The sequence below is a fragment of the Myotis myotis genome, unplaced genomic scaffold (assembly GCF_014108235.1).
Source record: "Myotis myotis isolate mMyoMyo1 unplaced genomic scaffold, mMyoMyo1.p scaffold_m19_p_19, whole genome shotgun sequence".
Taxonomy (NCBI): domain Eukaryota; kingdom Metazoa; phylum Chordata; class Mammalia; order Chiroptera; family Vespertilionidae; genus Myotis; species Myotis myotis.
Genome location: NW_023416323.1, coordinates 36712168 through 36736279, shown reverse-complemented (window position 1 = coordinate 36736279; position 24112 = coordinate 36712168). Strand labels below are relative to the sequence as shown.

The 24112-nt window shown below is 51.4% G+C and overlaps 2 protein-coding genes across 5 annotated transcripts; one reads left to right on the top strand and one right to left on the bottom strand.

Annotated features, from left to right (window-relative positions):
* Nucleotides 1–38: 38 nt before the first annotated feature.
* On the bottom strand, nt 39–19439 carry PRSS54 (serine protease 54). Of its 4 annotated transcripts, none has more exons than XM_036346346.1 (7): nt 8151–8763; nt 7360–7582; nt 7115–7206; nt 6656–6827; nt 3131–3389; nt 2196–2327; nt 39–804 (listed from the first exon to the last, which is right to left on the bottom strand). In XM_036346346.1, exons 1-7 carry the CDS (start codon nt 8194–8196, stop codon nt 271–273), a joined length of 1458 nt encoding a protein of 485 aa, XP_036202239.1. In that variant the 5' UTR covers nt 8197–8763; the 3' UTR covers nt 39–270. The 4 variants fall into 4 exon arrangements, with proteins under 4 accessions (XP_036202239.1, XP_036202242.1, XP_036202241.1 ...); XM_036346348.1 differs by lacking the exon at nt 8151–8763 and adding an exon at nt 19310–19439 and having other exon boundaries at nt 271–804; XM_036346347.1 differs by lacking the exon at nt 8151–8763 and adding an exon at nt 19310–19436 and having other exon boundaries at nt 271–804; nt 7360–7585.
* Nucleotides 19118–23790, top strand: GINS3 (GINS complex subunit 3). The gene is made up of 3 exons (XM_036346350.1): nt 19118–19504; nt 20254–20487; nt 22175–23790. The coding sequence occupies exons 1-3, from the start codon at nt 19319–19321 to the stop codon at nt 22403–22405; spliced, it is 651 nt and encodes a 216-aa protein (XP_036202243.1). The 5' UTR covers nt 19118–19318; the 3' UTR covers nt 22406–23790.
* Nucleotides 23791–24112: the final 322 nt, after the last annotated feature.

Genomic DNA, 24112 nt, shown 5'->3' with positions numbered 1-24112 from the left:
GCCCCCTGGTGGGCGTGGTCCCAGCCTGGCCCCTGGAAACGCTGACACTGAAAGAACCACAGGGCACTCTCGCGGTTTGACTCCTCAGCCCACCTTTAGTTCACAAGCACAGATGACGGTGCCGTGGGAGCACGTGGCAGTGACACGGAGGAGGGCGGGCCGCGGGCCGGGGCAGCCGGGCGTGCAGCCATCAGGCCCCCACCTGGCGTGGCGGGCGCCCGGCACTCAGCATTCTGAGCCTACGCTCCCGTGGGGGGTGCGGGGGGAGGGTTAGCTCCCAGACTGTCTACTGTTCCAAAAGAAAACAAGCGCAGAGGAAAGCAAGAGCGTTTCTTGGGGCTGATGCAGCCTGTTCTGACCCGAAATGGACGCCCCCTGCCCGGCCTGCTGGCTGTAATAGTCATAGTCCGGGGGCAGGGCCTCCTCGTCCTCCGGGGAGCTGTCCAACTCCCTCACGCCCTTCCCCCGGGGTTCCACGCCCTCGGAAGAGCCGTTCTCCGGCCACGGAGATCTGTCCCTGAGGATGGTCACCTTTGCTGGCTCTCGGAGCTGCGTCTCCCTGGTGGGCACCGAGGGACCCTGGGCAGGGGCCGCGTTCTCCTGGTGGGGGTGGTAGTGGTGGAACACGGACTGGGGGAGAAGGCTGTCCAACTGCGTCTGGGACGTGATCCAGTCACCGTAGTCTTCCACCTTGACGTAGAGGAAGAGGCCAGGGCACCTCTCGCCCCCCTGCAACAGGACTCCTCGCAGCACCCACAGGTCCAGCCCCTGCAGCTGGCACATGAGCGGGTTTCCCGGGTCCCCCTGTGACAAAGGACAGAAGGCTTCAGGTCTTAAAAGAACTTTTCATTTTTGGTTTTGTGTTTTTAAAAATATATTTTTATTGATTTCAGAGAGGAAGGGAGAGGGGAAGAGAGAGATAGAAACCTTAACGATGAGAGAGAATCATTGATCGGCTGCCTCCTGCATGCCCCACACTGGGGATCGAGCCCGCAACCCGGGCATGTGCCCTGACCGGGAATCGAACTGTGACCTCCTGGCTCATAGATTGATGCTCAACCACTGAGCCACGCCGGCCGGGCTGAAAGAACTTTTCATTGTTAATACATCCTTGTGCAATTTACGGTTTGTTCCAGAAATGTTCTACGCCGGTTCTTGCTGGAAACGGGACAGATGATAGGGTACTCTATCCAATCTGGGCAGCCACCGCCACAAATCTCAACAGGACGACTCTTCCTTTCATTGTACAAATTTATTTGTCAACTTCTGCACTCTGCCTGTAGCTTCCTAGTTCACATTTCATTGTCTTGCCCCTTTTCAGTACTTGGACTGAATCCCTCTTTCGGTTTCTCATACCTCGAATGTTGATATTCCTTTCCTTTCTGACCTCGAATGGTCACCTTTCCCCCCTCTCCTCTCTCTCTTGTTTCCATCCCTCACTGAAGCTGCTCACTCCCACCCACAGTCCTGCGAGGGTCAGGGTCACGCTGGACTAGGGTCGCCTGGGCAGCCGCCGGTCTCTGCGCGTGCTCCCGGCGTTCCCTGCTCCTGTGGGAGCGGTCGTGAGGCCACGGGCATTCTGCCACACTGACCTCTCCTCTCTCCAGGTGCATGGGTGGGAGCTTGGCACACTTGGCTAGCGAGGTGACCCTGGCCAGTTACCTAGGTTTGAAAGTGGAATTGCCTGATCGTGTTCCACTGGCAACGGTGACTGGGGGGGTCCATTCTGCAGGCGTTTTACTGAGCACTTGTTCTCTGCCAAGTGCCAGCCCACACAGAGTCAGTCCCGACAGCCACACAGTAATAGTCCCTGCCTCGGGGGTCCCCCATCTCTGGAAGTGACACGATTCCTCTCTGCATTGAGCTTATGCTCCGTCATGTTCTTTTTTTGTTAATCCTCACCCCAGGATATTTTTCCATTGATTTTTTTTAGAGAGAGTGGGAGGGAGGGAGAAGGGGGAGTGAGAGAAGGAGGGAGAGCAGGAGAGAGATGGAGAGACAGAGAGGGAGAGAGAAACATCGATGTGAGAGACAGACATCGATTGGCTGCTTCCCACCCTGACCTGGGCTGGGGATCGAGTCTGCAACCGAGGTACATACCCTTGACCGGGAATCGAACCCACAACCCCTTCAGTCCGCCAGCCAATGCTCTAACCACTGAGCAACCGGCCAGGGCGAGTCTGCCATGTCCTTACCAAGCAGACAGTATCGGTCTCCTGCTCCACGTGGCTGCCACATCCTGTGTTCTGGAACTTGTATAAGGGGCACAGGTCGATGTCTTGCACGGAGATTTTCCTTAGGATACTCATCGTCATTTGCTCTCCCGTCTGCACCATGCAACAGAGAGCCCGAGAGTTATCAGCAAGAAGACAACCCCCGCAGCCACCGCAACTACGGCCCACACGTCCAGGCGGGGGTGAGCAGGCACCGTGCCGATCAACCCCCTTTCCTCCTAGACAGCAGGGCCCGGGGCTGCGATTTTTACTGGAAACTACTTGTGCTTTGAACTTGAAGGTGAATATAGGCAGAGAACATATGTATATCCCTTTTCAACATCTACAGAGTACATTTCCTTGTTTATTTCCCCAGAAAACAAGGATGGCTTAGACAAGAGGACAGTTCGCTCTGGTTCGGGGAGCAGTGTCCCCGGCCACCCTGTAACTCACGCTGATTTCAGGTTGCCAGCTGCCTATGTACTTGCGATTCTGGTGTATGTAGGACTAGAAGGAAAAAGGGCCAAATGTACTAGTAAGGATGGCCACAGAAAGGGCAAGCACTGGGGATCTTGCCTCATTAGCTGTGGTTCCAGCCCAACTCTAGAACCTCGAGCCACCTGCATTCTTAAGATAAGCCCTAGCCCGACCCACGTGGCTCCGTGGTTGAGTGTGGACCTATGAACCAGCAGGTCACGGTTCAATTTCCATCGGGGCACATACCAGGGTTGCAGGCTCGATCCCCAGTGTGGGACGTGCAGGAGGCAGCCAATCAATGGTTCTCTCTCCCTCTCCCTTCCTCCCTGAAATCAATAAAAGTATTATTTTTTTGTAAGAAAGATAAGCGCTAGAATGGTCCATCCAAGTCCCCCTACTGCCAGCACACTCAGCCTCCGCCAGGAGAAGGAAGGCATAACTGCGAATGTGGGGTTCCAGCCGGCCACCCAGCAGTTGCGCGAGGCCAGCGGCATGTACAGCTTCCTGCCCAGGAAGCAGATGGGCTGCACCAGGCTGGTGAACCGCATGGCGGTGTCTGTCTTCAGGAGGGCCAAGTCATTGGTCATCGTCTTGTTATCAAAGTCCTCGTGGACGATGATGGTGTTGACCGGGAACTCTTCGTGAGACACCACCGAGGCGTTCATCCTCGCGATGCCCACGACGGCCACGGCGTCCTTCCTGCAGGGAGAGCGAGGGCACCTTGAGAAGCCGAGACGCCAAGAAGGCTGCGTTCTCCCCCGTTTTCATGATTACAACAATGAGCGGGTTTGGCTCGGTGGATACAGCACTGGCCTGCGGACTGCAGGGTCCTGGGTTTGATTTCGGTCACGGGTGCTATATTTTAAAACAAGATTCACAGGGACCACAAGGACAGCCTCAACAAATTCCTAAATCACCACGCAGGATAACTCAAAATTAAATGGTGCGGAAAATAGAACAGAACACCTTACCACCTGGATATTTTAAAACTCTGTCTTTCACAAAACCCTGGGTCAAACAGAAAAGCAAACCAAAACAGCAGACTAAACAGAAAGTAGCAGTATCGGGAACCCCAACACAAAGCAGAAGCTCTCAAAGGGCTAGTGGCGGTCCCTGTGAATGTCAAACCCCGTCTTCCACTCCCCGGTCACTCATGCTGCAAGATGCCCGCCTGTGTGGGAATGACGTAGGTACCGCTCCACCTACTGCCGCGTTTTGGGCCTTGGGAAAAGGTCGAAAACCATGCAAATGTCCCTCATTAGAGGACTGGGTGATGGTACCTCCGTCATGGGATACTATGCAGCTGATGAAAAGAATGTTGCTCTTGCCTGGCCGGCGTGGCTCAGCGGTTGAGCATCGACCTATGAACCTGGAGGTCATGGTTCATTTCCCGGTCAGGGCACATGCCCAAGTTGCAGGCTCGATCCCCAGTAGGGGGTCTGCAGGAGGCATCCAATCCATGATTCTCTCTCGCCCTCTCCCTTCCTCTCTGAAATCAATTAAAAAAAATGTTTTTGAAAAAAGACTTCCCAATACTCATGATAGAGTGAAAAAAGTATGGTGAAATACTGAATATGGTGTGCTACTGGTTGTTGTCTTTTTTTGGGGGGGGGGTGTTATAGACTGAATTGTGTTCCCCAAAATTCATTTGTGAAGCCCCAGCCCCAAAAGCAGCTGCATTTGCAGATAGGGCCTTCAAGGGGGTAATTAAGATTCAATCAGGCCATAAGGCCAGGAGTCTAGTCCAAAGGGACTGGTGTCCTTATAAAACTAGGAAGAGACACGGGACACAGCGGGAAGGCCATGTGAGGCCGCCCTGAGGGGGTAGCAGTCCGCGAGCCCACGAGAGAGGCCTCAGGAGACCTAACCCTGCCAGCACCGTGATCTCGGACTTCCAGCCTCCAGAACAGTAAGAAATAAACTTCTGTTGTCTGAGCCACCCTGTCTGCGGGCTTTTGTTATGGCCGCCCTAGCAGACGAATGCCGGGGGAAGAAAATTCCCCCTCTGTCGGTAGATATAGGCTTATAGGACCTGTGGGTATATAGCTATGTATACAGAGAGCCATACATGCGTTGGGTATTTAAGGAAGAATCCCCTAGAAACTGGTGACAGAGTTCAAGGGAGGGATACAGTAACTGACAAGCCACGGAGGGAAGGGATCCCTTTCCTTGTATATCCTTTGGTTCCTCATGAACATTCTACTTTGCACATGTATTTTCAATGTAAAAAATATAAATCATAAGTAAAAAAATCAGCAGCTGCACAATATTCCATTAAAAGTTTATATTATAATTTGTTTTGCCAATTATAGTAATTGCTAGAGGCCTGGTGCACAAAATTTGTTCACTAGGGGGCAGGGGGGTCCCTCAGCCTGGCCTGTGCCCTCTTGCAGTTCCGAGCCCTTGGGGAGCGGGCCTAAGCCAGCAGTCGGACATCCTTAGCACTGCCGCAGAGGCGGGAGAGGCTCCTGCCACCACTGCTGCGCTCGCTTCTGGCTGAGTTGCGCTCCCCCTGTGGGAGCACACTGACCACCAAGAGGCAGCTCCTGCATTGAGCATCTGCCCCCTGGTGGTGTGTGTCGTTAGTAACCGGTCATTCCACCATTTGGTGGATTTGCATATTAGCCTTTTATTATATAGGATAGTCTCTCCCCATACTCTGTATGTGTATATCTATATATCTATATCTATATCTATATCTATCTACCTATCTATCTATCTATAAATATATTTATATATATATATAAAAGCCTAAGTGACCGGCCAGCTGACTGGTAGCTGTGATGCGCACTGACCACCAGGGGACAGACGCTCAACGCACAGGCATGGGAACATGGAACAGACTGATGAATCTCAGAGGGAAGCGGGGAGGGGGGAGGGCAGGAAGAAATTAACCAAAGATCTATATGCAAACTAGAGGCCCGGTGCAACCCAGGCACTGGTGAGGTCCCTTGGCCTGGCCTGTGGGGATCAGGCCGAAACCGGCTCTCCAACATCCCCCGAGGAGTCCCGGATTGCAAGAGGGCACAGGATTCATGCACTGGGCCTCTACTATACTATGTAAGAGTAATATACTATGTTTCATTTCTCCATAATAATTGTACGTTATGTCCCAGTGTTTTATTAACTATCCCATGAACAACTCTGTGTATACAATTTTTCCAGTGGCTCAAATTATTTCCTGAATGTTGATTCCCAAAAGTGAAATCATTGGGTCAAAAAGTAAGATTTTTTTTAAAAGAAACACAACACAGCCCTAGCCTAGGTTTGGCTCAGTGGATAGAGCGTCGGCCTGCGGACTGAAGGGTCCCAGGTTAGATTCCGGTCAAGGGCATGTACCTTGGCTGCAAGCACATCCCCAGTAGGAGGTGTGCAGGATGGAGGCAGCTGATGGATGTTTCTCTCTCATCGATGTTTCTAACTCTCTATCCCTCTCCCTTCCTCTCTGTAAAAAAATCAATAAAATATAAAAAAAAAAAAAGAAACACAACACAGTTATTCTTTTAATCACATTTGCAGGGTTATTTTTTTCTGGTTTAAGGAATGCATATTAAATGTAAAGAATTTGGAAAACACAGAGACGCTCAAAGAAGCAACAATCAGATCCCTGCGCTTAAATGCTGGCGTGTTTCCTGCACGCTAAGGCCCCAGGCGAGCTTTAACACCAGGGCTCCTACCAACGTTAGCGCCTCTGTGTCCCCGTAAAACGGGCAGGAAGGAACGACCTTCCTGCAGAGGATAAGGAGCACCGTTTCGCTGTGCAGGTGGGGGCGGGGGGGGGGGGGGCCAGCGGGAGCTCCAAGGCTGGCATCTGGCGACCCGAGGACCCAGGACTCCTGGCAGTGCTGAGCCGGGAACAGGCCTGTCACCCCGACACCAGTCCACCTTCCAGGCCTCCCCCAGCTGAGCGGGGGAACAGCTCCCACCCGCCCAGGGCACCGTGAGGCCCCAGTCAGGGTACTGGCCTGTGCTGAAAGGCGGACGCGATGCTGAGGATCCAGAACTCACTGAGGATGCTGCCGAAAGCCAGGTGGGCGTGGTTGGAGTTCTGCAGGGACACCACCCACGGGAACTCCTTCTCGCTGACCAGACCCTCCTCGGAAGTCTCTATAACGTCGGCTTTCTGGATGCCACAACCTGCAGAGGGAGGTGCGGGGGACCTCACTGCTGGGGCCAGGGGTGGGTGGTCGCTGTGTCCCTGGGGGCCCTCTCCTCCCCACCCCTGCAGAGTGGGGTGCAGGGACTCCCCACCTGGCTGCACACTCCATCCACCTGCCCCCGGCCCCCTCCCCGACCCCTGGTGACAGGGCCTGGGCACGGGCATTTTTGGGAAGCTCCCATGCCCTGGCCAGTTTGGCTCAGTGGACAGAGCGTGGGCCCGCGGACGGAAGGGCGCTGTGGTGACGGGGAGAGCGGGCACTCACTGGCAGCAGCGTGGGAGGCGCAGAGCAGCACCAAGAGCATCCCCGCCATCCCCGCGGTCCCCAGGCGCGGCCACAGCAGACACCACGGGCAGCTGTGGGGACAAGAGCGCGTTTCCTCTCCTCCCTGAGCAGTGCCTTCCCCCAACGTCCGAGGCCCGGCCCCTGCCCTTCCCTTCCCTTCCCTTCCCTTCCCTTCCCTTCCCTTCCCTTCCCACCGGCACAGCTTCAGGACGTGAGGGACACACCTGTCCTGTCCCTGTGGCCTGGTCCCGGGCAGTCCGGTAGCAGGGACCAGGCACCGGGCACCGAGACTCTGTTGGGACCCGGGAGACGGCCCGAGGAGAGGGGGCCGCCCCCGCCTGTCGATCCAGCCAGGGTCCCCACTTCCCAGACAGTCAGGGCTCAGAAAGGTGCTGGTGTTTGGCTCCTGGAATTCAACCCTTGCCTTAACGCTGTCGCTGTAAAATGCTGCTGAAAGGAAAAGGCAGGGGTTCAGTGTGAGTCCGCCCTGGTTTTGTCCCTCCTACTGAACGCGGCTGGGTTCCATGATGCTGGGTTTAACCAGGGACAGTTCCTGCTTTTACATACGGTAGCCACAGACCTGGTATTTTGCTGCGTTCACTCGCACCATAACCCCGTGATGTAGACACGGGGATTAGCCCCATTTTACAGATTCAGAAACTGACCCTGGGAGACATTGGGGAGCCTGCCCAAGGGCACGTAGCTGCCAAGTGGGGAGGCTGGAAGCCAAGCTCAGGTGTGTCTGCATCCCAGGCCATGCGGCCCAGCTCGGGCAGCTCAGGGGTTGAGCGTCGACCTGTGAACCAGGAGGTCACGGTTTGATTCCTAGTCAGGGCACCTGCCTGCGTCGCAGGCTCAGTCCCTGGTGTGGGGCATTCAGGAGGCAGCCGATCAATGATTCCCTCTCATCATTGATGTTTCTCTCTCTTTCTCTCTCCCTCTCCCTTCCTCTCTGACATCAATAAAAATAGATTTAAGCCCCAGGCGATGTGTCCTGGCCATCCGCCTGCCTTACCTCCTCCCTTTGCCTCAAACGATGCACAAGAGCCCGAGGAAGCCATGGGCGCCGTTCTCAGTCACCATGTCCCACGCCCGACACCGGGTGTCCCTCGTCCGATTGTTCTCAGAGCTCTTCTGTGAACTGCTCCCGCTGAAGGAGAAATGAGCTCGCTCCGACCTGACGCAGCAAGAGCCCGACACAGGGATCCCCTTCTACCACCTCGGGAAGAATGTTCCATTGTGGCCTCACGGTTACCATGGCGCCAGCGGGCAGACGTCTGGACATGGGGACTTAGGAGGAGCCAGGATGAAAAGCCGGCCTGTTTTCTAAGCTTGGCCGGGCTCTTCTGGAAGCCTGGCTGTCCCCGGGGCTGACCAGGAAGGACATCTCTCTTGTCAGATCACAGAGTCCTGTCCGGTCGCGGCCCTGGTCTGTCCACCTCCTCAGCACCCGACTGCGTCTGCCTGTGTTTGTCAGACGGGCGGAGGCAGCCCGCGGCCGGGGTGGGTTTGGTTTTTCCAGTCCCCGTCAGCATCCTCATACTCCCACCTGGCTCCTGGGAGGCTCAAACCTTTTTTTTTTTTAATATAAAGTGAATTCTTTTTTAAAAAATATATACTTTTTAAAAATTGATTTCAGAGAGGAAGAGAGAGGGACAGAGAGATAGAAACATCAATGATGAGAGAGAATCATGGATCAGCTGCCACCTGCATGGCACACGGGGGATGGAGCCCACAACCCGGCACGTGCCCTGATCGGGATGGAACCATGACCTCCTGGTTCGTAGGTCGACGCTCAACCACTGAGCCACACCGGCCAGGCCTCAGCCCAGTTGTCTTTAGCGGCTCCAAACCAAGCCTCCTGAAGGCTCTGTCAAATCGTGGGGCCCGGTGGGGGCTGAACACAGGGTACACACAGTCTGCATGAGAAAGAAAAGCTGGCTGCCTCCTGAGGAGGACAGAAGAGTCCAAGGCAGGCATGAACTCTGAAGATGTCTAAGGCAGGGGGGCCCTGGGAGGCCTGGCTTTTATTTTCAAATGTTGGACCTAGGGAAGCCTCCCGGCTGGGGTGAGGGTCTCCGATGCAGCATTAATCACAGTAGCCAAGAGGTAGAAGCAATTCAAGTATCCACCCCAAGATGAATGGATTAAAAAAAAAAAAAAAGTGGTGCAGACATACAATGGAATACTATTTGGCCTTCAAACATGAGGAAAGCTTGTGCTACAACATCATCACACATCCATTGTCCGGGAGAGTCCAGCCAGCCCCAGCTGGTTTGGCTCGGTGGATAGAGCGTCGGCCTGCAGAATGAAGGGTCCCCGGTTCGATTCCAGTCGAGGGCACATGCCTGGGTTGCGGACTCAATCCCCAGTGTGGGGCTTGCAGGAGGCAGCTGATCAGTGGTTCTCTCTCATCATTGATGTCTCTCTTTCTCCCTCTCCCTTCCTCTCTGAAATCAAGAAAATTAAAAAAAAAAAAAAAAAAAAAAGTCCAGCGGGTGAAAACTTGGATTTCATCCCAGCCCAAATGCTACCCGGGCGTTTGTGTGCGACAATCATTTCTGCCGGTAGGTGGCGATCTTGCTGCGACAATCTACATGCACGGTTTCTCCAAGGGCAGCCAGCTGGGGCACTCAAAAAAAATACATGATAACCTAAAAAAGGGCTTCTATGCGGAAGACTCCTCCGCAGAGAATTTGCAAACAGCAAGAGCAAAACATGCTCAAAAGCAAACGTGTCTTCCCTGGCTTCTGATCACTGTTTTTAGAAAGAACTGGGTCTAGAAAAAAAACGCTGCCCGCCCTCGTTAACGTATTGAAAATGTTAGAACTTAAATTACGGTGTCGGTGTTTTCTCTTTTCTTCGTTGGTGTCAGCTGGCTTCTTCATCGGCCTCATTTCCCAAGGCGGCTCGGCACCTGGACTGTCTTTCAACGAACTCTCAAAGCAGAGGCTGCCCAGCCTGGCGGGCCCCCCAGGAAAGTGTCTGTCTGTGGGGTCACTGCCCTGGGTGACAGCCTTAGACCTTGATTCCTGCGTCACTGAGACTTGGGGTTCCAGCTGCTCTTGGGTTTCCCTTGCAGTCTCTTACGGACGGGCAGGCGGTGAACCTAGGAGACTGGGAAGGGTCCTCTTTAGCCTGAATGCCTGTGTCTGCCCAGGCGGTGAACCTAGGAGACTGGGAAGGGTCCTCTTTAGCCTGAATGCCTGTGTCTGCCCGGAGCTCAAAGGTAAGATTTTTTTTTTTTAAATATATTTTATTGATTTTTTTACAGAGAGAGGAAGGAAGAGAGATAGAGAGTTAGAAACATCGATGAGAGAGAAACATCGATCAGTTGCCTCCTGCACATCTCCCACTGGGGATGTGCCCACAACCCAGGTACATGCCCTTGACCGGAATCGAACCCGGGACCCTTCAGTTCGCAGGCCGACGCTCTATCCACTGAGCCAAACCGGTTTCGGCTCAAAGGTAAGATTTTATTTGATAGAAACTCTCTGTCGCTGTCAAAACAAGCAAAACAGCCGCAAAAGCCACTATTTCACAAAGGCCCGGGGATATCAAGTGGCTGCGGATTACACTTCAACTCTCTCTTTTTCTTAAAAATGTGGTTTTTAAAAAATTGATTTTAGAGAGAGGAAGGGAGGAGAAAGAAACTTTGATGTGCGAGACACTGGTCAGCTGCCTCCTGCACGCCCCCTACTGGGGATCGGCCTGCAACCTGGGCATGTGCCCTGACCCCGAATGGAACTGACAGCCTTTTCACGCTCACCCAACCGAGCCACACGGGCCAGGACTCAATCACATTTTAGAGGTTGGAGGTGAAGATTAAAATGAATGTTTTCTTTCTTCTTGATGTTGCCAGCTATCCGAGTCCAAGAAAAACAAGTGTAATATATTTTTCATCTGCAAGTGGCAATGTTTCTACTATCAGCGTTATCTTTATTACAGGGAGATCATGAGACATAATCTTTTCACAAAACATTTTTTAAATTTTTTGCTTTGGAACATTTCAAGCATTAGCCCATTAGCCCCTTCCTCTCCAGCTGGGTAATTTTGAAAAACAAACAAACAAACAAACAAACAAAACCCAGACCATAAAAAAATTACAATAGAAAAATAAAAACACCTCCAAGGAATTCTAGAAGCATCCATGGGGCCCTAAAAAAATAAATAAATGGCCCTGGCCGGTTTGGTTCAGTGGATAGAGCGTCAGCCTGTGGACTCAAGGGTCCCAGGTTCGATTCCGGTCAAGGGCATGTACCTTAGTTGCGGGCACATCCCCAGTAGGGAGTGTGCAGGAGGCAGCTGGTTGATGTTTCTCTCTCATCGATGTTTCTGACTCTCTATCCCTCTCCCTTCCTCTCTGTAAGGAATCAATAAATATATATTTTTAAAAAATAAATAAATAAATAAATAAATGGGCAACTAAGAAACGAATAAAAAGCAGCTTTCTGATTCTGAAGATGAAAGACATTGAACGCCATATCCTATAGAACACGGCGTGGTAAAACCTGTCTATCAAATGAGGTAAGAGTGTGTACGTTACATAGGCAGAGGGTGGGAAGGTGAAATAAACAGTGATACCTTGTGTCTGAAGAAGAGCTTTTAATTATTTTAAAAGCAATGGTGAAGTGACAGAGATGACAAACTACGAAACGAGAGACGATGTGACACGCACATAACCTCGGGGTTAAAACAGGGAGAAGACCAAGTGAGACGTTTTCGCAGAGTAACTGGACATATGAGGGAATCCGAGTAAACAAAGGGAACGGACAACCACCGACTTGTGAGCACACAGCAGGGGCAGCTGCTGGCTCTAAAATTAGGAATAGAGACACGACATTTTCGGAGCAACACCAACACATCACAAAGGCTCAGCCCGTCAGCGCCCATCAGAAGGGCTTTAACCCCTAAACGATCGATCGCAAGGCGCACGCGGCCATTGCCAGGTGGGCAACCGGTGGCTGCTCACTTCCCCAAACGTCGCTGCTCGCCGAGTCCAGGGCCATTTCTCTACAGAGGGCCGCCCTTGAACCACCGCTCAAATGAAAACCAAAGTCAGAGAACCCGGCTGGCATGGCTCCGTGGTTGAGTGTTGACCTATGAACCAGAGGGTGTCACCAGTTCGATTCCCGGTCAGGGCATATGCCCGGGTTTCAGGCTCGATCCCCAGTAGGGGGCGTGCAGGAGGCACCGGTAAATGATTCTCTGTCATCATTGATGCTTCTCCTCTCTCCCTTCCTCTATCTGAAATCAATAAAGATACTAAAATAAATAAAAAAATATTGCCCTAACCGGTTTGGCTCAGTGTTGGCCTGCGGACTGAGGGGTCCCAGGTTCGATTCCAGTCAAGGGCATGTACCTTGGTTGCAGGCACATCCCCAGTAGGGGGTGTGCAGGAGGCAGCTGATCGATGTTTCTCTCTCATTTATGTTTCTGACTCTCTATCCCTCTCTCTTCCTCTCTGTAAAAAAATCAATACAATATACTTAAAAAAAAATTTATTAAAAACAAAAGTTAAAAGAACCCAGTAATGCTGGTGGGATATTGATCATCGTAAACCCTGCAAACAGGCAACTGAGTCTATTTCTGAAAGGCCCTCAGGCATTCGCCAAGAGGATGAGAATCAGAATGGGTGGAGGGCGTTCCCGTCCCTGCCGGGAGCGTGGGCCTTTGCTGCCTTCAGCGCCCCCTCGACTCAGCATGTTAATACATAAGAACCCCTATGTGGCTGGGGCTGAGGGTTGACTTGCAGTGTTAAATTATGTGCAATGATATTTCAGAAGAGAGAAACTTCCCCTGGGACTGAGCCATGTGGCGCAAAGCGAAGTCACAGGGCTGTCTATACAGCCAGCCGCAGAACGTAGGCAAATGGGGGTGCCGCTGTCAGTTCGTGGGGCGCAGGGACACCCCTCCCACCTGGAACTTGAACGTTAGGAGATGCAGGTGGCCTTGTCACAGAGCTGCCTGCTGCTGCCGCGTGCCCAGGATTCACCCCTTCCCAATAAAAGTCCTGCTTTGCCCCATTAAAAGGCGCCATCGGATCCTTACGGGACATAAAGGGATGGTTATAAGGGATCACCTTTGCTTTCACTACCAAAATATATGTTTATGTAAACTTCACATTTATTTACTTTTTTAATCCTCACCTGAGGATACGTTTTTATTTTATTTTATTGCTTTTAGAGAGAGAGGAGGGGAAATGGAGAGAGAGAAACATCAATGTGAGATAAATATTGATCGGTTGCCTCCCATACACATCCTGACTGGGAATCAAACCTGTGACCCTGTGGTGCCCAGAATGATGCTCTAACCAACCGAGCCACACCAGCCAGGGCTGAGCTGTCAGCTGTCATCGCCTCATGTGACTACTCCCTCCACTGGGCACCAGGACGCAGCCCCTAACAGGCAGGGGAACACCTCACTGACAACTCTTCTCCCCCCACCAGTCTCCTCAAACCAATGAGTTCACTCGCCACTCCACTGCCCTTGGACTGAGATGATGGCCCTCAGATCACGGGTTAAATTATGTAATAAATGATCAGGAAAAGGTGAACACACAGGGATGGGCAGCTGGGAACCCAGAAAAAGGAACGCTGGGTTAAACCAGAACCTCTAGCAAAATGACGGGGTAGCTGCTGCTTTGCCAACTTGGGAGGGTCAGGCACACAGAAACACAGAACGTCCCTGGCTACATAAGGTGGGTTTACCAAGCTGCTGCCACTGCCGGGGACCGTGGGCAGGATCTAAACTCGGCGCTGCCCACACACCGGTCGCATCTGCCCGTGACTGTGTTTTGATCTCGTTGCAGGCGTCTTGGATCAGTGCTCGAGAAATAGCTCAGCCACAGGAACAGCTAAAGTGTGGAGCGGTGACCTCCAGTGGTTTAGTTCCACTAACCTCACATAAGATCCAAATATCATACTCTCGTTTCCAAATACAAAAAACAAACAAACAAACAAAAATCTTCCCGCCAACATTGCTCAGTGGTTAGAGCATCTGCCTGGGCACTGGAGAGTCTTGGGTTCGATTCCAGACGAGGGCACGTACCAGGGTTGCAGGTCTGATCCCCACCCCAGGTCGGGGTGCATCGGGGTGCGTGTGGGAGGCAACAATCGATATGTCTCTCTCTCATCAGTGTTTCCCTCTCTTCTCTCTCTTTCCCCCTCCTCCCTCCCTTCCACTCTCTCTTAAAAAAAAAATGGGAAAAATATACTCATTCCAGCCCTAGCTGGTTTGGCTCAATGGATAGAGCGTCGGCCTGCGGACTGAAGGGTTCCGAGTTCAATTCCAGCCAAGGGCACATGCCTGGATTGCAGGCTCGATTTCCAGTGAGGGGCGTGCAGGAGGCAGACGATCAATGATTCTCTCATCATTGATGTTTCTATCTCTCTATCCCTCTCCCTTCCTCTCTGAAATGAATAAAAAAAGAAAAGAATGATAACTTTATAAAAAAAAATACTCATTCCAAAAACGACAACAATAAAAAACTTTAATGATTTGAACCCGTCGGAGAACTTAGCAGGAAACGTTGAAGAATCATATAATTTATCAAAGTACATTTAGGAACTTGAATTGGGAGGGGGGGAGTGTGGAGCCGAGCTTAGATGATCATGAATGAAGACAGTTATTTAACAAACGTTCATCGAGACTCTGCTATGCGACAGGTTTTGTTCGAGATGCTGAACAGACACGTATGCATCACGATGAGGAGGACACGTACGAAGCCCTTCTACGGACCAGGCCCTGAGCAAGCGCTCTAGGTATGTGGGCTCATTTGATCCACCCGCCACAACCTTGTGAGCTACTATTATTTCCTCCACTTTACAAATGCAGAGATGAAGCTTCTGGCAGGTAATCAGGCCCGGTCAGCATGGCTCCGTGGTGGAGCACTGACCTATGAACCAGGAGGTCACAGTTGGATTCCCGGTCAGGGCACATGCCCAGGTTGCGGGCTCGATCCCCAGTGTGGGGCATGCAGGAAGCAGCCAATCCATGACTCTCTCTCATCATGGATGTTTCTATCTCTCTCTTCCTCGTCCTTCTTCTCTGAAATCAATAAAAAAATATTTTTAAAAATAAAGAAAAAGTGAGCCTGGGCTGTTGAAGGATCAACATGGAGGTCATGGGCAAGACTAGGTGGGAGCTACTGCAAGAAAACAGGCAAGAGATCATGGTGGCCTGGGCCACAGTGACGAGAACTGGTCCATTTCTGGAGAAGTCATGACGGTAGAGCCAACATTTGCTGATGGTCCGGTTACAGAGTGCAGGGCAAGCGTATCAAACTCAAAGGCCAGCACAGGCCAAACGAACGAGGCATGCGGCCCGTGGGCCGAGAGTTTGACATGCTTGGCGTAAGGGGAGAGGGTCAAAGAGAATCCTAGAACTTGTGGCCAGGCGAGCACCTGGAAGGATGGAGTCCAATACATTTCTTTTTCACTTTCCTAGGTCCTCACCCACAAACCCCACTGGGATTTCTGTCACTGTGCACAGCCTCCTCACTCGGTGGAAGAAGTTTGGAAAGCACTGGTATTCCAAAGAGCACATTTAAAGCTGCTTGGGGTTTTGCTTGTCTGAAATCTGCATGTGCCACGCCCTTCTGTGACCTGGCAACCTTGAAACGATGATGGTGGGAAATTTACTCTTTTTTTCGGGGATCCATTAAGACGCCTTTCAGAAGACGGAAACGCCGTGTATTTTAACTATACTGGATACACTCTGAATATTTAAGCATGCTGAGATTCTGTTTAGTGTAACTCTGGCGTGTAGACTGGTTGGCTGGATGCTAAGGAACACACACTTTCTTAGAGAAAAGCAGCGTTCCTGGCTTGTAATGTAGGGCATAAACAAACTCATGCTTGATCAGCTATGTGCGCTTTTGCCAATATATCAATGCAATTATTATTTTTTCAAATATATTTTTATTGACTTTTTACAGGGAGGAAGGAAGAGGGATAGAGCGTTAGAAACATCGATGAGAGAGAAACATCAATCAGCTGCCTCTTGCACGCCCCCTACTGGGAATCGAGCCTGCAACCAAGGTACATGCCCTCGACCCAAATTGAACCCGGGACCTTTTAGTCCACGGCCCAACGATCTATCCACTGAGCCAAACCGGTCAGGGCTCAATGCAAATTATTCAGGGGTAGGGAGCGTCCGGCCCTTGGACCATATAAGGCCGACGAAATCATTTGTTCTGGCCCTGCCAAGGCATTAGGGGTGAGTTAATGAAAGGTTTAACCAAATATAGCAGGCTAATACTTAAGTTGATAATTTTGTATGGCCTGCAAAGGATGTTATAAATATCCAAAAGGCCCTGGGCAGAAAAAAAGGTTCCCCACCCCTGATTAAGTCATCAGTTCAAACTTTCACATGAATTTCATTTCTTCTGATTTCACTTACTAGTTCAAAAAGAGGACGGATTAAATAGAGTGAAAACATACGAGCAGTGACTACTAGCTTCATGGTGAGCCGGCATTCAATGAGAACAAGGCACTCTGATTTTATCTGAAACACGGGCCTGTTCCTTTCGTATTAAAATAACTGTGGTATTTGAGTTCAGAGCCAATAGTCTGGTCTCAGGACAAAAATATGCCTTTCTTTGGCGTTGACAGATCATGAAGCATCCATCCTAACCGTTTCAACACAGAGAACAGCTTTCTCTCTTGTCCGTAAACAGCCTGCATTGCCTTCAATTAGGCAAATTAATTTAGATTTCTATCCCAAACGGTATCCAGTACCATATACTCATTTCATCAGAGAAATGACCAGTTCTGACTGTGGATTGCTTACTTTTGCATTGGAGAGTGCAGCAAAGTGAACATTTACAATATGACAAGGGAGCCCTGGCTGGTGTGGCTCAGGGGGCTGGAGCGTCGTCCTGTACACCCGAAGGTGGCAGAGGTTCGATTCCCAGTCAGGGCACACGCCTGGTTGTGTGTTCAGTCCCTGGTCAGGGCATGTAGAGAGGCAACTGATTGATGTCTCTTTCTCTCTCTCTCTCTCTCTCTCTCTCTCTCAAAATCAATAAACATATCCTCGGGTGAGGATAAGGAATTAATTTAAATATGATCAAAGAAGCACTCTCACGTAACTACCTCTAAACAGATGCCTCCTGACTGCCAGGCTGCTTTCTCCACTGGGCTGCCGACCTGCCTGTCTAGCGGCTCCTGGACTCCACGAATGCCAAACGGAACGCATCTTCTGCCTCGCGCGGCCCCTATTCTTGTGCTCCGTACACATCTATTAATAACACCTTCACCCACCTGGTCCACCAGGTTAAGCACGTGAATCACCCTGGACCCCTCTCTCTCCTCCGCTTCCTACATCCAATCCGCTGCCAGGTGCTGCCCACGGAACAGCTTCGCAACTGTCTTCCCTGCATCTCCTCTCCCCCCTTTCCGCTCTGCCAGACTTCCCTTCCTAAAGCTCAGACTTACGCTACTACTTGTCTAAAAGCTTTACACGCTTCCTCCCATTTCCTATGGAACAGCCCAGACGCCTTAGAATAATAGCACCCAAGTCTTTCCATACTTTGGCTCTGGCTTCCCCACTACCCCTTGTTGTGACGATACCCAGGCCTTCATTTATGGAGGTGACTGAGTGGTGATCCCTGGAAGCTTGACTGCTCATCGTTGCCCAGAGGAGACCATGGCCCAGAACCCTTCAAGTGGTTTCTCGGGGAGGGAGTGGACGAGGCAGAGTAGGCAAGTGGGAGCAGGCTAAGGACTGCAGGGTTTAAATCAGGGGTGGGCAAACTTTTTGACTCGAGGGCCACAATGGGTTCTTAAACTGGACCGGAGGGCCGGAACAAAAGCATGGATGGAGTGTTTGTGTGAACTAATGTAAATTCAAAGTAAACATCATTACATAAAAGGGTACGGTCTTTTTTTTTTTAGTTTTATTCATTTCAAACGGGCCAGATCCGGCCCGCGGGCCGTAGTTTGCCCACGGCTGGTTTAAATAATGTCGGTGGACTCTGGGTGGTAAAGGTGGTCTCCTATTGTCCAGTATGTGACCTTGGGACCTTGATTTAGGGCAAGGGAACCAGTGTGAGACTTGGATAAAGGAAGTGGTTGAGACTATGGGCTTTGGGTCGGTGGGTGTGAATATGAAAGGCGTATTCGCAGGCAAGGTGCTTGTTACTCTACGAATTAGCTCATCCAGGGAGGGACAGTCCATCCTTAGGGTCCCACGGCTCCGAGATGCCAGAGATACAAAACAGAAAAAAATGTGAAGACATTAATACACATCTCCCTTCCCAGGAACCCTTTGCCCACAGTTCTGGTAGCCCCAGAAAAATGCCCTTTCGTAGGAAAAAAAAGTTCAGTAGCGCATCGCTCAGCATGCTGCCACCACCCACAGCCCTGACTGAGCAGCACCCCATGGCCCCTTCCCCGCCCCCACCAGACCTGGGATGGTACCTGCCAGGTCCCCAGCCTACAGGCTGGCAAACTATGACCCCTGTGGTCTGCCTCACAACGAGGAGCTGAACCAACCAGGTTTCCTCCTTTAAGGGTTTGCATTAAGAGCCACACAAGGAGGCTGCCCGTTTTTTCACGCAGCCAGATCCACAGAGATGCACAGTGACAAACCGGTCGGTAGGGCTGCTCGGGCCAGGCCTGGGATGGGGGCTCCAGGCCGCCTTTCTTTAAGCCCACACACGTGTAAAGTGTTTTTCATTTCATAAACGCACTTACAGGACCACATAAACGCAACCTAGTGCAACTGCATCCTGCAGCTTTAACAGGCATTCCCAGCTTCTGCTAGAGATGGGCTACACTCGGCGAGAAAACCTCCAGGGGACCCTCTCCCAGCGCCCCCGCCCCGCTCCCCGCCCTGCACGAGACCTTATCGATTGCTCCTGCCTGGCCCGCCCCGCCCCGCCCCGCCCTAGACCTTATCGATTGCTCCTGCCTGGCCCGCCCCGCCCCGCCCCGCCCTAGACCTTATCGATTGCTCCTGCCTAGGCCGGCCCGCCCGATCAACTGCTCCTGCCTGGCCCGCCCCGAACGCGGGAGAAGAGTGAGCGGGAAGACAGTTTCGACCCGGCTCGGCGGCCGTAGCGACCCATTCAACCCCCACAATCCCGACCGGCCTCCGCTTCCTCCTGCTTTTGCACCCCTGACTCCCTGAGGTCTCCCGAATCACACAAGAGGAAACAAAGCAGCTCACGCCGCCGCCATGTCCGAGGCTTATTTCCGGGTGGAGTCGGGTGCGCTGGGCCATGAGGAGAACTTTCTTTCCTTGGACGACATCTTGATGTCCCACGAGAAGCTCCCGGTGCGCACAGAAATTCCCATTCCACGCCTCGGCGCCTTCTTCCCGGAGCGGAGCGGTGGGGCCGACACCGACAACACCATCCCTCAGGTAAGCTCCCGGGCTCGGCGCTGCGCGGAAAGACTACAATTCCCAGTGTGCCTTGCGACCCTGGGGCTTCGCGTATCTGTGGGCGCGCTGTCCTCTGGGATTTGTAGTTTTAGGGGCAGACTGGGGTCATCTCGCCAAGCAGTTTATCCGCGGGTCGCGGTGCACTGCGGTGGTCTCCTCACCTAGCTGGGGCCACTTGTACGGAAACTAAATTTATCCCAGGTCGTCAGCCTCCGTCCTCCAACACGGATTTCATTTTTGAAACTACAAATTCAGCAGTGTTTTTCCCCCCCTCTCTCTCCCTTACCCTCAACATGCCTTAGGATTGGCTCCTACAGAAAACAACAGCTTTGGGTTCTGTAAGAGCGTGTAATGCGTCTGGGACCCACGAATTGCTAGATTCATCCCTGCATCATGATGATGATGTCAGCAACCATTGACTGAGGGCTTTGGTGCCAACATGCATGGGGTGGGGAGAGTGTACTTTTCCATTTATTAGCTCCTTCATTCTTCAACAACCTTGTAACTAGGCATTGTCACATACAAGGAAACTGAAGCCCAGAGACGTTTGGTAGCTTGGCCAGGGCCCCACTGTAGGCGGTGAGCTGGGATTCGCACCTGGGGCTATATGACTTCACATACAAGTGTGTCCCAAAGAGAACAGGCAATATTGCTCATGCAATGCGAATTTTCCTTTTTGCCACACACACATTGACTTTATCATTGTTCTTCAATCCTGTCTGATGCAGGGCTCAAAGCTGGAACTCCCCTTGTGGCTGGCAAAAGGACTTTTTGACAACAAGCGGCGGATCCTCTCTGTGGACCTTCCCAAGATCTACCGAGAGGGTTGGAGGACTGTGTTCAGCGCAGATGCCAACGTGGTGGACCTCCACAAAATGGGGCCCCATTTCTACGGGTTTGGCTCCCAGCTCCTGCATTTTGACAGCCCAGAGAATACAGACATTTCCCAGTCTCTCCTCCAGGCAAGTAATTCATGTGGAAACCTATGGCACCGCACATGCCTCAGGAGCCAGCTTTGGCTGCCACCAGACATCACTCTTACCCAGGGAAACTTATGACATATACAATTAGTGTGTTATTATTCTAGGCCAGCCAACAGTTAGACTGCATTTGCCAACTACACACACACACACACTTAAATAGGACTTGTCTACTGTTATTCATTTTTGCTTGCTAAGAGTTGGGAGCAGCAGAAAGTCCTGGAAAGAAGAGGTGATGGTTGTATGCAGGCATCAGGCACTTAAATACACAGTCCCAGCCCAGCCCAGGACCGGTCTGAGGGTTCCTGTCGGAAATACACGTGGTATTTGGTTATTTGTTCCCTTTCCTTGCTTTGAGGTTAAGACCTGGCTTTGCTACGTACGTGACCTGGTCAAGCTACTTGACCTCTTTAGGCATCAACTCTTCACCTGTAAAAGGAGATAATAATAGTGTCAAAACTATAGAATCATAGTGAGCGTATGTGAAGCCATTTAATGTATGGTAACTATTACCACTGTCCATGGACAAAACAGTGTTATGTATATAACATCCTTTATGCTGGAATAACCTTACTTTAAATTTCATAATGACTTTTCATTCTGTTAAAACTAGAAGAACTCATCCTTTCTACCTGTTTTTTTACTTCCTCATTTCTTGCTTAATAAGAACACACTTGTCACCTGGGCTGTGCTGACACCCTGTATCGGGCGTCAGGGTTATTTGGCCTGACGCTTACCAGTGCTGTTTCTAACGTGATAGTTAAAAAAGAAAAAAAAAGCCATTGCCATCCACTCAGAAAAAGAAGCCAATGCGCAGACTGTAGACAGTTTGAGCTTATGAAGCTCTTCTAAGCAGACATCATTTGTCTTATAACGTTGCCAGGACATGTTCTTGAATGGGAACGCTGCCCTTCTTAAGTGAGTTACCTGTTGTCTTTCTCCATCTCTGTTTTGAAGTGCTGTAGACTGGAGTTGCTCACAGAGAAGGTGAGATTGCCGGGAGACAGTTGCAGAACGGAAGTGGGGCTTGTGGCTTGGGCTCAGAGCCCGGAACTGACACCGGTAGAGCTGTGTGACTCCATCTCTCTCTCTCTTGCTGAAAATAGAAACTGCATTCAATTAAATCAGGGACCTTTTCTGGTTGAAACCTGTCTGCATGTGACCACAGTACATTATCACGGTCTTTGTTCCTATAACAATAATGGGGAATGCTTTTTTCGGAGCTTACTCTTGCTAGCCACTTGCTAGATGCTCTGTGGGTATTACTTTGTTGGATTTCCACAACAATCCATTTCACAGGCAAGGAAATCGAGGCTTGGCAGTGTGAAATAACTTACTCAGACCTCCTTGTGACTGAGTCCTGAGACCAAATTTTCCCTTTTTGTGCCATTTAAATGTTTGAGGATAAAACTGGATCTGGCCTGGCCAGCATGGCTCAGTGGTTGAGCACCCACCTATGAACCAGTAGGTCACAGTTTGATTCCCAGTCAGGGCACATGCCCGGGTTGTGGGCTCGATCCCAACGCGGGGCGTGCAGGAGGCAGCCAGTCGATGATTCTCTCTCATCATTGATGTCTCTCTCTCTCTCTCCCTCTCCCTCTCTCAAATCAATAAAAATATACATATATTTAAAAAGTGGCCCTGGTTTCTCTTGCTCCCTCTCCTTCAGACATTTATTGGACGTTTTCGCCGCATCATGGACTCCTCCCAGAATGCGTACAATGAAGACACTTCATCACTGGTCGCCCGGCTGGACGAGATGGAGAGGGGCTTATTCCAAATGGGGCAGAGAGGCCTGAACGACTTTCAGTGTTGGGAGAAGGGGCAGGCTTCTCAGATCACAGCGTCCAACCTGGTTCAGAACTACAAGAAGAGAAAGTTCACCGACACGGAAAACTGAAGGCCGCGGACAGCATCGCCCCTCGTAGACTCGTCCCTGTGTGGCCTTGCGAAGAGCCTGGTCGGCCCTGGAAAGGGCCAGCCTTGACATGGCTTGTTCCCTGCAGCTGTCTCGGGAGTGGTGTCATGCGGTTGGGATAGGACGTGCTGGAGGATGTCCCTGGCCCCGGAAGTCTTCCAGGACTGTCCCACCCTGCTGACCCCAGCCCAGGCCTCCCTCGCCCAAGAAGCTATAGCTGAGGAGCCATCAAAGTCCTTTATCCATAAAGATCGGAAGACATAGGTTGCAGTAGAGTTGGAACTGGAGTTCCTGGTGCCTGGGAGGGACTTGACGGCCTGAGATGTCCACCTCCCCTTGCTCAGAGTCTGTTCACGGAATGTTCTCTCGCGCGGAATTGCTTCATCTTCCTGGTTGTGCAAAGGGCAGCGCCCCCAGGATGCTGGACGTGTAAATATCTCTTGCCCCCTGCCTGTGGGGAGTTACCCCAATTTCCAGAAACAGCCATGAAGAAAGAAGGATGCCCAGCCAATGTGGCTCAGTGGTTGAGCATTGACCTATGAACCAGGAGATCGCAGTTCGATTCCTGGTCAGGACACATGCCCGGGTTTCAGGCTCAGTCCCCAGTAGGGGGCAGCGTGCAGGAGGCAGATAATCAATGATTCTCATCATTGATCTTTCTCTCCCTCCATCTCCCTCTCTGAAATCAATAAAAAAATATATTTTTAAAAAGAATAAGGAAGGGAAAGGCAGGCGAATGGCACGGATTTTACTAAAGAGGAGACGGTGCTACCTCCTCTGTGACCAGGAATTCGCGGAATTCTGCAGCCGTCCTAGAGGGGAAGTGTTGCACTGAGCTTGTTTTTGTCTCAGACCTTCACAGCATCTCAGTGCTGTCAGTGGTCCAGTTGCAACGTAGTTACCAACCGGTGCGAACCAGCCCTTATTTGGTGAAGTCAGGACTTGGGGTTGCTTCTCCTTTTGGAGAAGCATAATTCACAGGCACCTGTCAGTGGGCAAGAGGCCGTGGGTATGTGTTTCCTTTAGTCCATTTTGTACATCTTTACATGGAGGCTTCCTGACCAGTTACTGAGAATCTAAGCAAACACAGAACTTCCCCTGGAGGTCAGGCGGGCACCTGAGCAGGAGACGGCATACCTGGGGCCGCCGGCCTGTTTGAAGGGCAGTGGTCTCCACACCACTGCCCCCCACAACCAGGGAAAATGGCCTTTGTCGCTGGAAACGAGGAATTTGGGCATCCAGACTGCAGATGCCTCAGTGCCAACTTAGAATGTCAGGAGGGCTTTTGAAATGCCTGTTTTAAGATGGAACCCGTGTTTTTATCGTTTGATTTCGGTGCTAAATAAACGACCCGCTTTGCACTTGGATACAGTCTGTGCGAGTCCTTCAGCTGATGCGGCAGAGCCATCCCAGACTTCTGTCTTTGATCGTGTTTGACGATAAAGCCCAAAGAAAGCCATGTTTTAGGAGCTGCTCTTTTGTTTGCATGCTGTTCGTAAATAGGAGTGACAGTCTGTAGGGAAGTGCTGTGTCCTACAAAGGTGGGACTTCCATGGCGACCACGGCGTTTTTTAAGCATATTGATTGATTTTAGAGAGAACAAGGGGGCGGGGGGGGAGGAGAGAAACATTGAGTTGTCCCTGCCGAGCAGCCTCCCCGAGGTCGTGAGCATTCCTCCTGTGATGTCGC

Coding starts and splice junctions, on each gene's coding strand:
- PRSS54 (XM_036346346.1), bottom strand. CDS start 8,196: ATGGCTTCCTCGGGCTCTTGTGCATCGTTTGAGGCAAAGGGAGGAG. Junction 7,583..8,150: donor GTTTGAGGCAAAGGGAGGAG/GTAAGGCAGGCG, acceptor TCCTTTCAGCAG/CATTTTACAGCGACAGCGTT. Junction 805..2,195: donor AGACCGATACTGTCTGCTTG/GTAAGGACATGG, acceptor CCTTTGTCACAG/GGGGACCCGGGAAACCCGCT.
- GINS3 (XM_036346350.1), top strand. CDS start 19,319: ATGTCCGAGGCTTATTTCCGGGTGGAGTCGGGTGCGCTGGGCCATGAG. Junction 19,505..20,253: donor CCGACAACACCATCCCTCAG/GTAAGCTCCCGG, acceptor TGTCTGATGCAG/GGCTCAAAGCTGGAACTCCC. Junction 20,488..22,174: donor TTTCCCAGTCTCTCCTCCAG/GCAAGTAATTCA, acceptor CCTCTCCTTCAG/ACATTTATTGGACGTTTTCG.